At 40.3% G+C, this 13,743-nt stretch overlaps 1 protein-coding gene across 1 annotated transcript in view; it reads right to left on the reverse strand.

Moving 5' to 3' along the window:
- insra (insulin receptor a) overlaps nt 1–13,743 on the reverse strand; it is a 57,832-nt gene that overhangs the window by 39,868 nt on the left and 4,221 nt on the right. The window contains exon 2 of the mRNA XM_015956339.3: nt 1,413–1,961. Within this exon, the coding sequence (XP_015811825.1) occupies nt 1,413–1,961 (549 nt within the window). The remainder of the gene's footprint in view (nt 1–1,412; nt 1,962–13,743) is intronic.

Genomic DNA, 13,743 nt, shown 5'->3' on the forward strand with positions numbered 1-13,743 from the left:
CCTGTCAAAGCAAATTAAATTAAACATTCAGCTAATTTAATTACTGACCAGGAAAAATGCTGGTTTTGTAAATGAGGAGCTGTAATGATTTATAGATTCAGAACTATACAAAACTGAGAAATAATTATAGTAGAAGAAAAACACTTTAAATAACATAACAGTTCAATAGAAGTTCCATTTATTTGCAGGAAATAAACTATTTTGGTGGTCTTGTAAGGAAAAAAAAGTTTGATGTTATTCTATTTACTTGTTTTGGAAATATGTTGAGGTTTATGCAAAGGATGACTAGTCCAAACTAAACTAATTCAGACTTCAGCCTGGCAGGACTTTCTATTTAATTTTTTTTAGCAATTTTACAATTTATTATTTATACTAAGATCTAGATATTTGAAGGCAAAATAAATAATAGACTATTAAAAAATATTCATAGTTAAATGGACCATATCATGCACTTTTTGGAGCTTTTGACCATGTTATATGTTTTATTTCCTCTTGAAAAACAACTTCAAAGCAGTTTTTGCTTCATACATGCATTTTCTTGTGTCAGCTGCAAATCCGCTGCATGTCTGCCCAGCGGCTGCAGACAGGTGGATAGGGCCGTTGCTACGTCATGCGTAGGGTTGTGCAATTTGTATGATTTTTTCCAACTGCCAATAGTCACTGTAACAAACGAGGATGGGTGATGCATTTACGCATGTGACTCTTCGAGCAACATGATGCACGGACTGATTTGCAAACACAGAAGAAGTTCAAACATGATATTCTTTATGGAAACGTGGCGCGTATGTTAAAGTTATTTTCCCCGTATGCTGTTTTATCGTTTCACTTGAATTATTGTTTTTCAAATATGGTTGCTTTTACTGTGAGTTTAAAAATGCCAAAAACATTTTTTTATGAATGTAATACATATTCTACCTACAATAGTTCCTCTGCATCAATGTGCCAACTCTTCAATTCTTGTGGTTTCTCTCTGTTCTTTGACCTATTTTTGTAGTGCACTCATCTTTTTTTAACTACAAACTCAGGTGTTTCCTTCTAAAATTAGAACCATTCATGGTTTCCTCTAGAGTATTTACCGTGATATAATGTGCAATGTGCCATGTGCATGTTTCAGTATCTATCCCATTACAGAATATACATTATAAATGCATACACGTTTGTTAAGTCTGTTTATTGAATATTTTAGAAAAGATCAGATTTTTTGCATAGTAGTAAAAAAGAAAATAATAGTTTTAGCTTTATTAACAATAATATGGCAGCTATCAAATATCTTACATTTAAATTTGATGTTTTTACTAATTTTATGTTTATTTCTGATATCCCTTTAACGCTCCCTCACCCCATCCCCCAACTCCTCAAAGAATATTCAAAAATGTATATTCGTAATTGATCATTAAGAAAATGCGACTTACTTCTCTGACAGTGATTTTGTGTCCAGCAGCGCTCGCTGAAGTGCCCATTGATGGTTGTCGCCTGGCAGGTGGTCTTCCCTACGGCCGCCCCTGGGCAGACATCACCGCACTCTCTGTCATTTTTGTTGGCCATGATATAGTTGTCCTCCACCGAGTCAAGGACCTTGGACCAGTCCAGTGTGGAAAGATAGCAGAGATCTGGGTTCTTCTCAATCCTCACAGCTCCCCTGGTGATATTCATCAAGCTATGGAGGCCGATCTCTCGCAGCTGGAGCATCTCAAACACCACCAAAGCGTAGTTGAAGAACAGGTTGTTGCCTCTGATGACCGTCAGGTTTGGGAACAGATTGCTGAGGCTCTCCAGGCCGTAAACTCTGAAGAGCAACAGGTAGTCAGTGACCACTCTCAGCTTGGGGAAACTGACGCCTCGGAAGTCCTCTGGCTTGGTCCTGAACATGAGTAAGATCTTCAGATGGCCTTCAATCACAGTACAGTTCTCAAGGGTCCGCAGGTTGGTCACATTATTCCGAATGTCCTTGCTGGGACAAACTGAGGAAAATGAGGAAAAACAAACATATTTTTAGACACTATCTCACTGTTTGTAACAGAAAACTGGTAAAATAAGGCTAAACCATATCTGTACATTTGTGGTTCACAGCTGCTGAACATGAGACACATTACACAAAATGGAAAATGATCAACATTTAGATAATTAGAGAGGATATATTGTTTATAAATATGTGGCTGTTTTTGAAGAAGAACAGACCAACTTCACTGACATTTTGTTTAGAAACTACATTTCTGGATGGGAGCTACTGTCAAATATGGAGCGCCGTCATCAGAGAGGATGTAATCATCCTTGGTTACACTGTGTTGTGGAGCTGCTTCTGCAACCAAACGCCATAAAAACATTAGCTAATGAATTAAAAATATGTGTCTGTGAAGGCAACTGTATCACTAATGGTCACGCGGTGCAACAGCAGCAGATTTGTAGCTTTGTCGGTCCTCACCCAGACACACAAATCCTGCTTGATGAGGATTCCTCATCTGTGTTCTTGCACAGTCGGGTTTCATTTTTCTGTCTCAGTCAGATCCAGCTGTACTGTTTTACAGTGACGCAATAAAAAACTTTAATACTAGATTTAACTTTATTGAAAATGGTTTATTTAGCCAACAAAAGCTGAGAAATTTAGATTTTAAGTGGCATTCTGCTTTTTTTTGTCTCAAACCTTTATGCCCGACATTAAATAATAATGCAGAAAAGGATGTTTTTGATCACTTTTGCTCCATTGTTTACATCACTGTCCCTATCAGAAAAACATAACGTGGGCGGCGGTGGCATAGGAGTTAAGAGCTCGCCCAGTAATTTGAAGGTTGCAGGTTTGAGCCCCCCTCAGTCTGTTGCTGTTGTGTCCTTGGGCAAGACACTTAACCCAACTTACCTGCTGGTGGTGTTCGGAAGGACCAGTGGTGCCTGTGTACGACAGACTCACCTCTGTCTGTGTGCAGCTGTGGCTACAATGTAGCTCATTACCACCAGGGTGTGAATGGGTGAATGACTGATTGTGTTGTAAAGCATCTTGGGGGGTTCCAAGACTCTAAATGGCACTATATCAAATACAGGTCATTTACCATAACAAGTTAGAGGTGAATTCTTTGCTATTTAACTTTCTTTGGAAAGAGTCAGCAAACTATGAACCAAAGGACCATAAAACAAGAAATCTAATATACTGGGCACAGCGTCAGTGATAAATAGAGGCTAACTAAGAAAATTAGAAGCCAAAAAGCAAAAAGAAAACAAATACTTAAATTAATATCATGCAGGTGTCTAAGTAAATATGGCTTTTTCATTACACATTGCCCCAAATCTACACTGGAGGCATCAGCGGTGCAGAACGGCAGCGGAACGTCGCTACTTCAAATAGAATTTACTATAATCCATAGGGTTGAGATTGCAGCGCAAAACATTTCAGGCATTTCCCAGAAGCAGCTCGCTGAGCCGCTCCGCTCAAGATAGGTTAGGTTATATTTTTTACCGCGAGCCACTTCTGGGACACGTAAATTTATGCAATTAACAGAGATAGATATGAAATCACACAAGGTTTCAGTGTAAAATGTCCAGTTATTGTCAAAATAAAATATTACTGCAGATAAGCGATTTCTTATCTATGTATATTACGTCAAAATATGTGACCTAACATGTTATGTACTGCATCTTTTGAAAAGTGCAACAGTGTGTTTTTCTTGGCTTTAAATCTTGCAGAGGCACAACATTACATAGGACATCAGCCAGCGATATCAAACGTTGACTTCCTCCTTCTTTTTCATTCAATGGCAGATGGCATAAACAAACCAGCTGAGTTGCTTTCCTGGTTTGGATTGACGCACAGTGAAACATGCGAGTAAACTGTCCCTCGCCGCTGATACCTCCAGTGTGAATTCATGGTTACAGTGTTTATGTATAAAGTGTGATCCAAAACAAATTTTTCTTTCTTGCAAATTTGTTTCTCCAAATAGCAACCAAGATTAGCAGCCCAATGAGAAATGAGAAAAACATCATCAGAATTTTTTTAAGGTTAGCTGCTCAAGTGAAGTTGCTTACTTAGGTGTTGTGCAAATAAGCATTTTTATGCCTAAACAACTATAAAATTTTACAGTTTTCTCCTCTTGAAGCAACTTTTGTCTCCGTAGTTTTCTCCTTCCCTGGTACAAACAAATATCAATGTGGTTTCTGTCCCAACTCAACAAACAATGCTGCCATTCAACTTCTGTTTTGAATTTATTCACTTCTCTTAGGATTATTTTCAAAAATCGGTTTGCCCGTGTCAGTCACGAGACCTGGCCATTGTGAACAGTATTATTAGGGTTCAACGTGTCACAACCACTGCAAAATATCACACAGTTTTTAGTTTGTTTAGAAAGCTTAATATTTTTGGCCTGGCACTGATAAGACACGGAAAACAGGTAATGCTGTAGAGGATCACGAAGGAAAAACAAATACTGAAGATTATCAGACATCAACAGGTCTTACAAGGTAGAAAGAAGGTTTAGAGAGGTGTTGATAAAAATAACTAAATGTAAGATTTTTTGCAGGTGTACACAATAATAGGAAAACTAATATTCCCTCAACTTTCTCTTTTTTTAAATCACTTGAGCATATGTTTTGTGTTACCAAACAACAACAACGATTCTAATAAAGGCCATTTCCTCTGCAGGTGCCATGTGGGACATTCCATACTCAGTTTTCCAGTTCACAAGTCATGAACACAGCTGGAGGTGTGTGGCCTGGTGAGGGGACTAATGTGTTTACTGTCTAGCCCACCATTACAACGGGGGCCATCCAGCCAGCCATGTGGAGAGGGGGGCAGAACAACCAAAAGTGTGCCTCATTATGGCAGCAACTCATAACATAACACTAGCACACACTGCCTGGCAGTGAAAGTTTGAACTCAAGCACCTCCCTTCATGACCTCAACCAGAGAGCTCAGTCTGCTGCAATTATGTCGAGTTCAACCTACAACTTCAAGGCTTGTTTCTAAACACTTAAAGATCTTAGCAGTTTATAATTATCCAAAGCAGCTCAGCACATTAAAAAGTACAGATTTGCTCTTTTAACATAACATACATTGTTTGTTAAGAGTGTACTTTAATCCTATTGAGTATTATTATTTTATTTTGAGGTAAAACTAACAGTATTTGTCAGGAACTCAACAGTAAATACACTCCGTCCAATAACCACCATTCGGAACCTCAAAAGAGGTTTTCTTTCTCAAGTGGAAAAGACGAATCATCGCAGGGCGGCGAGTCCATGCTTCTATCAGTGTACACTTTCAGCCAGGCCAGTATTTTTAGCAGCACATTCCCAATAGAGAATCTAATACACACCAGTCGTACCGATAGTGGCTCACACTGGAACATAGCAGTCTTGGTGTGTAAGTGAGGAATTTCGGAGCAGCAGCAGTAGAAACGCTGTGCGAGCTGCCTCTCTGACTTGTGAACTAAATTTTGGCAGAAGAAAGAATTTAAGAAACAGAACTCAGCCCCGTGACGACATGACACAACTTGAGCAAAACAAACCAGGTGCCCCCCCAATTCTGAAAGCTCTCTGCATTGCTGTAAAGAAAAATCTGGGAGACATTACAAAGGTTTCTATGGTGACGAGGCAAGCTCCAGGTCTCCATACATTTTCTATTGTAGCTGTAAACAGCCAAGGGGCTCTGAATAATTGATTTGTGCCATTAGAGGAGAAGATCTTTAACTCAGGTGGTTGTGTGCACACCATAAATAATTTTCTCCTCATTTTTTAACAACAAAAAAAAAATCTTGAAATTGACCAAATTGACCCACGTGCTTAGCTTAATTGTAATTTGGTCAATATGTGTTAATAAAAATTCTGACATTTCTCTCGATCCATGAACTCACCATCACTTATTCCTACCATTAATAATAGTTTTCATCTTAATTCAGAGTTTAGTGAACATTCATGCAATTTTTATTACGTTGCAAAGGAAATAATAATGTGATTTTATATTGAACAGTTAGTGTGGTCTATGACTTTCTTTGTTGAAAAAGTCAAGTATTTCTTGGCTTCAGACTCTCTAGTTTGGGAAAATTATAATAATTTGTGGTAACTTTTGAGTTTTGGACTTTTGAATAAATTCACAGAGTACTATTTAATAAAATTATGGGTGTACTTAACCCTGTTTGAACTTATAATACTATGTTAAAATGTACTGTCAAAATCCAAACTTGTGTTATGTCAGTTTGATCGGCAGTCTAAAACACAAAGACAGCTGGATTACTTTTATGTTACAACAATATTAAGAAAAGCAATCCAAATGACAATCATTTCTGTTTTAAAACGGATTACTTTTAATTAATTTTCCCTTATCAACTCCCAGATTTATCGCTCTGACACAGAACTGCTTTCAGATTCAGAGGGTGACGTTCGAAGGTGGTCTGTTTCACATTTATCTAGCCACAATCACAGTCAATGAGCCATAAAGGAAATCCATGGCGCTTGATTACATTAGAGAAGCGGGGTGAGGTAAAATCCACCGACAAGATCTGACAGCTGACCTCCATGACCCAATCTATGAAAGCTTTACGTCAGAATTCTGCACAATAATCCAGGAAAGCTGCTAAATTTGCCGCAGCAGATGTTAAAGTCTTCATTGTAAACCCAGAGTTCTTCATGCAAAAGCATCACATAAATCAGGTTAAAAGATAAATAGAAATTATATTGATATGTACTTGTGCTGAAGAGAAATACTGTGATTATGTGTTCCAGTCGGCTCTTGAAAGGCTGAGCGAGACGGTCCGTCCACTTTGAAGCGAGCAGCACAAACCCACATACTCTCACTACATCTGCAAGCATCAACAAGCCCTGGCGATTTCTGATCTAGAGATGTTAAGTGGATGTGGATGGAGGGGCTGAGGGTTGTTAAGTGTGTTGGTGTATATTTGTAGAGAAGTGGGGCCTCAGTACACACACAGGAACACCAACACACTGTGATTGCAACACTTCCCTTTTCATGGTTTTGCAGCGCTGTTTTCTTTACCACCTAAAAGAAAACTAAGCAAAGACAGACCAAAATGCACCAAAACATGTTTCTAAAATAACATGAAACAAAGGGGTTTTAAAAGCAAAATAGCCTGCAATTAGTGGAAACTATTTAACCTGCTTAATTATCATTTAAGTGATTTCTTCAAATGGAAATGGGCTAGAATGTGACACAGAACCATAAATTAGACAATTTTGAATCAAGACTTGAGGCTATTTTTAATATGAATGCACTTAAAACACAAGGTAAAAAAAAAAGAAAGAAAAACAGGTCTGTGTATTTAAACTGTGGTTGTAATGAGTAGAAAATAACAACCACAAACTCCATGGCTTTGGGAAAATACTGTTATAAATTCAACTAAACATTACTCACTCTGCTGATTAGCATTGCATTTTCTTTAAACGAACTCAAAAACTCCTATCTAAACAAATTTCCACGATCATTTTGGATCAACAACACATGTTGTTCTGAAAACGCTGTGAGGCAGCTCAATAATGCAACACTAAAATGTCAAGTGTCACGCTGAAACAGCTCATTTAAAAAGGTAATCATCCACACTCATAATGACCATTGAAAGAACTTTGAATTCATGTGGGTGTTTAGGACAACACTTGCAGTGAGATAATAATTACCTCCTAAGTGTGAAAGGACAACAACAAGCACATTTCCTTCCAACGAAGGCACTGTGCTAAAGGTAAAGATGTGATAGGACAAGGTTAGCTTGTGTGTCACATAGCTCGGTTATCAAAGTACAAAATTCTCAAATATGAACCTGTCACCTTGGTATATGACGACTACTGTTGCGTTGGACAAGTGAAAGACTCTTTTGTGTACATGTCAAACGCACTTGCAGCGTTTAGTACCTGAGACAGCAGTAGGTGCTGGTACTGCATACACGCTGTGTGAGGACAGCAGTTTCATCACCTTACAACTGCTCTTCTTGTCAGGAAGTGTAAATCAAAGCTGCTAGCTGGCTGGACTGCAGCCTGACCACCAGACTTGCTCTGACTAGAGCGGCCCACAACAGGGTGCCGGAGGCTTCATGGTGAGCTCCTGCTGTTTGATGATCATGGTTCAGCAACGTGTTATCAAAAGGAACAAAAATAACACAACCTGAGCTGGGCTGAACCAAGCTGAGACCTCAACAGCTACAATAAGCTGCTGATGGTTTAACCCACCCCAAGAACATGAAATACAATCTCATACTTTTATTACAAATTCCTATCCAGACATCATTTCTTGTTGCAAATTAAAAAAGAAAACTTAAGAGACTCTTTTGATGGTTGCAGCTCAAATTGGAAGAAAAAGAAAAAAGATGCATGGATGAAATGATTCTTAGCAGTCCAGTCAAATAAATTAAACCAAGTCACATGGCCACTGAATATAAGCTTCCATTATTAAGTGAAACTTTCCATCAAGCTGAGCTGGACAGCGACCAACAAGTAGCTCAGAAGAATTCCCAACTACAACCCTGGTCAGTTGGGCTTATGAAACCAGCCAGTGTGAGGCCCGAGTGAGGTCCGGGTTCTACATTTCCCGTCTGTGGTACGTTCAAGTCTGAGATGGGTTTGGGGGGGGGGGGGGGGGGGTTTGCAATTCAATTACACAACATGTTTTGATTTATGTCTCAAGATTCTCGCTCAAACTGGTTTGATGACATCTCTGTATTCCCCAATCTGAAAAAGGTGAGAGCGTGTGTGCCCATCTCTTCCTTAACAAATGCCTCTTGGGTAAAACTTTATTATGCAACAGGGTAAATTTCAGTTTTACGTCAGCTTACACACTTCATATACAGCACAAAACGGCATGCAAATGGCTAAAACTGCAGGTGGGAGGAGATTCTGTTAATCTGTCTGAAACAATTAAAATGTTTTTACTGTCTTTATCTGCGTGTGGCATGTCGACACAAAGGTATTTTCAGTTCGGAGTATCGGGTTGGATTTCAGAGGAAAAGCTGAACAGTGTAGATGGTTTCCAAAGATCAAACAATCATAAAAAATATAAATGAACCTCTGACACCTTCTAAACAAAGTCAACTAAAATCAATCACTTAAAGGATTATCATTCTTTTGAGCTTAAAACAGTCTGTTAATTCAATTTGACAGCTGCATTTTAATGCACATAAAGGGACAATCTAAAGGCTCATCATAACAACAAATTGTTTTGCATGTGGCAAAATTATCTGGCAACTTGTTTAATAAATACTTTAGGAGTGATCTTACAGAATATAGCAATGGCAAACTAACTGAACACAAGCTAGTTTTGTTTTTGCCCCCCACCCCCCACAAAAAAGGTCAAAGCAACTTTTCACTGAGCTTCCAGGTGTTTTTGACAAGGGAACTCTGCGACGTCAAATTTACTATGCTGGTCTTAATCAATGGTCAAATTCACTGTAAAGGTCATAAGAGCAGGCTTGCAACACATTTCCTTAGAAGTAAGACCAATATTTGACTTATGTAGAAACTGACCGTGTGCAACTGCAAACATAAAAATGACTCTGGGCAGTCACAGATGGACCCCATTCATTCTTATCACCTGGGTTGGTGAATGTCAGAGGCTGTTAAAAGGGTTTATTGTTGCATTCCTGCGATGCCCGCAGCCACAAGCAAAGCTGTCCTCCAAATACAAATGCTAATTCTCAGACTACTTACTTTATGGGGAACAAAACATTTTGTTTACAGTTCCTGCAGACTCACTCAGCCTGATAAATGCTAACCTTTGTCCCTTCAATGCAGTCCCTGCATCCAACACAGCCACTGCTGCTAGCATACCTTTATCAACTCACCACCAATAGCAAAACAAGAAATCTCTAGATTATTGCAGCAGAGATTGAGCACTAACTACTGTCTAATAGGGTTGTCACAGTGTGAAAATTTAACCTCATGGTTATTGTGACCAAAATTATCATGGTTTTCTGTATTTTTTTAAACGTGTTACATTTTCAGACAACTAAATAAACCCTGTATATCAGGAAAATATTGTCTTCAGTTTGTGTCTAAATTTTGCCTAAAATTTGTTATTTTGTAATTATGTTGTTTGTTTGTTTATATTTTTCCCCTTTAGCCTTTAAAATACCAATATTTGCCCATAACTTCTTATTTTTTGTCTGTTTGATGTCATCATTTTAAAAATATTAGATCAGATGACACTCAGTACTCAAGTAGTAGCCTAGTGAACTAGACCAAATTCTTGCTTTGCAAAGAATGAATAAGAAGAATAAATAATACATTTATTTAGTCTGGCTTGCCAGGCTACTCAAGTAGCCTTCTAATCAGATACTTTTTTTTACCCTTACTTGAGTAATAAACCCTATATCAGGAAAATATTGTCCTCGGTTTGTGTCCTTCCAGTGAGCTTTGCAGATTTTGGGAAATGTCATCAGGCAGTAATCATTGTTAAATTCATAATTATTCTTGGAGAGAGACCAACTCTTATCTGCCCCTGGGAGCCCCGTAATGCATAGCGTCATTTCAACATGGGGGTGTCCGCGACACAGTTTATATGCAGGTAGCGGCGCTGCGGCTGCTTTATATAGCGACTCGTTGCATTCTCCCTCAACACAAATCCTCGGATCACGCATTTTAGCTAAAATGCTAACGTTAGCTTGCCTTGCGCTGACTGTAGAGTTGTGGGTAAGTAACCGGGCGTACACTGTGCGACTTTTTCACTCGCAGCGTTCAGCTTCAGCTCAAACTGTACGACTTCCTCGCAGAGCAGATCTCACGAGTCGTGTGCTCACACTGTACGACCCAGTTCTCGCATGCGACCTGACTGCTCACACTGTACGTCTGGTAGCAACACGTCGGCCCTAAAAATGTGCTGAAAATAGCCGTTTTTACTCAACACGTCAGACTTTTTTGTCTTGCCTGTTGTCCTTCGGGAGTGCTGCAGGAGGACACACAGGGATTTATGGGGGTTGGATGAGGAAACGAAATAAAGAAAGTAAATCTGTGTTTTGTGATCAGTTTAATTTGACATGAACACGACAAACACGCTTTCTTGACAATCTTTGTGAGTAAAAAAAACGTGCAGAAACAAAAACGAACAGCGTGTGTTATTAGGGAAATAGCGAGCGACCGGCGTTGATGCAGGATTGCGCGCGCATGCGCCGTGAGCGGTTCTGATACTTTTTTGGATCGTAGCTGCTCGTAGCTGCTCGCAGCGCCGCTTCAACAGTGCGATACCCTCACGAGGGACGAGCGAAATATTAAACACACCAGAAGTCCCTGCGACCTCACGACTGCTGATCGGCGGCTGGTCACGTGGTGTTAATCGCCTCTCGTAACCCCCTGTACACTACACGACGCTCGGCGCAAAACTCGCCCCGATGTCGTGGATTCTCGCACGACTGGAAAATCGGCTCAAAAAAGTGAAAAAGTCGCACAGTGTACGCCCGGCTTAAGTAAGTAAGTAAGTAAGTAAAAGTTTATTTATAGAGCGCCTTTCACAGATATAAATCACAAAGCGCTGTACAACATGAATAAGATCAGGGCAAATACCTCTAACCAATAAAAACATCAGAAAAACAATAGCAGTTATAAAATAGTGAATAAAATCATGAGTAAAAACAAAGTGAAGGTGTGAACCCGAACAAAGCCATCTTTTAGAACATTTAGGGAGGGAACGCCTGGATGAAAAGATGAGTTTTTAGATGATTTTTAAAGACCTCTACAGTGTTAGAGAGACGGAGATTTGAAGGCAGACTGTTCCAAAGTCTGGGTGCAATAGTCTGAAAGGCCCTGTCCCCTTTGGTTTTCAGTCTGGTTCGAGGAACAGCCAGGAGGTTTTCAGATGTGGATCTAAGGTTCCGTGAGGTGGTGTGTGGGGATAAAAGCTCAGATAGGTAGCTTGGAGCCTGGTTGTTAAGAGCTCTATAGGTCAGGACTAAAACTTTAAACTGTATTCTACATTCTACTGGGAGCCAGTGGAGGGACTGTAAAACTGGAGTGATGTGAGCTCGTCTGCTGGATTTGGTTACGAGTCTGGCTGCTGCATTTTGGGTGGCTTGAAGGCGTGAGAGGGAGGTTTTGCTGAGACCAGTAAAAAGAGCGTTACAATAGTCTAAGCATGATGACACAAAGGCATGGATGATTTTTTCCAGATCTGCAGTAGAAACCAGTTTACGGACTTTTGTTTCTCAGTTGAAAGAAACAAGAGCGGGAGATGGTTTTGACGTGTGAGTCTAAACTTAAAGCTGGATTAAAAATAACTCCCAGGTTTCTGTTGGCCTTGGCTGATGGGCAAAAAGGGGCAATTTCTTGCTCGATTTTTGGCTGAAGTTCCGGGGGTGCAGCGATCAGGGTCTCTGTCTTGTTAGCATTGAGGACAAGAAAGTTGCTGGACAGCCAATTACTGATCTGGGTCAGGCAGAGTACAAGGGTGGCCAGCCTGTCCAACTGGTGTGGCACAAAGGACATGTAGAGCTGTATATCGTCAGCAAAGATGTGGTAGGACATGTCTGGGAAAGACTGAATGATGCCAGCTAGGGGAAGAATATAGAATGCGAATATTAGAGGCCCTAGAACTGAACCTTGTGGGACCCCGCATGTTGGAGAGGCAGTATCTGAAGAGAAGGTTTCGGACTTCACTGTGAATGTTCTGTTGGTGAGATAAGAAGAGAGCCAGTCTAGAGCAGAATCCCAGCCAGGGCCTTTAACCTGTTTAGTAGAACGTTGTGGTCTACAGTGCCAAAAGCTGCACTGAGGTCAAGCAGGACCATGACAGAGCATTTCGCTGCATCAGCAGCCATTAGGAGGTCATTATGCACCCTTACTAGAACAGTCTCAGTTGAGTGCTGTGTTGGGTGATGGTCCTGCAGATGTGTCATGAGATTTGAGGCGTTGCTGCCTTTCATAGACACTTTTTCCTGCTTGTGCTACAAACAGGATAGCCATCTTCTATCAACTGTACCTTGGCATTCTTCAAATATCCAAAAAACGCCTATACTTCCGACTTTGTCTTCTTTGAGGGATAATAAATGTCCTGAGTGCTGCCGTCTCCTCCTTTGGCCATTATTTCAGCTTTAGCTTCGAGAAAGTTTTGGCTGTAAACAACAAAGTGCGCATGTGCCACCGACAACTTCAGCAGATGATACGGTGGCTGGTAAGGGTCACGGCGCCAACACCGCAGCCACGGTAATCCACCGAGATAATATATTTTTTTAAAAACAAGACGGTTATTATTATTGTCAACTTTTTTACCGGGGTTTACCGCTACACTGGGCTGCATGGTGGCGCAGTTATTAGCACTGTTGCCTCGCAGCACGAAGGTTGCAGGTTCGAAACTCGGCTGCAGCCTTTTTGCGTGGAGTTGCGTGTTCTCCCCATGCATGCGTGGGTTTCCTCCGGGTACTCCGGTTTCCCCCACAGATCACAACATGCCCTATAGGTTATAAATTGTAAGTCGCTTTGGATAAAAGCGTCTGCTAAATAAATAAACATAAACATAAACACTGGTTACCGTGACAACCCTACTGTCTAACTGTGTACTATTTCAATGCATGTGAACTTTGTGGTTAATTTAGCGTTTTAACACACACACACGCGCACACACACACACATGCGCACACACACACACACACACATATATATATATATATATATATATATATATATATCAGGGGTGGACCTTTAAAGCGCCCGAGCGCCAATGGCGCTAAATTTTCTCGTCGGGCGGTAAATACTTGACAACTTACCGCCCGGGTGGCACCCAAGCCTCGTTTGTCATTTACACACCAGCTTTCACCTACATCATGGCCGCGCCCTGTA

The sequence above is a fragment of the Nothobranchius furzeri genome, chromosome 11, assembly GCF_043380555.1.
Source record: "Nothobranchius furzeri strain GRZ-AD chromosome 11, NfurGRZ-RIMD1, whole genome shotgun sequence".
NCBI lineage: Eukaryota > Metazoa > Chordata > Actinopteri > Cyprinodontiformes > Nothobranchiidae > Nothobranchius > Nothobranchius furzeri.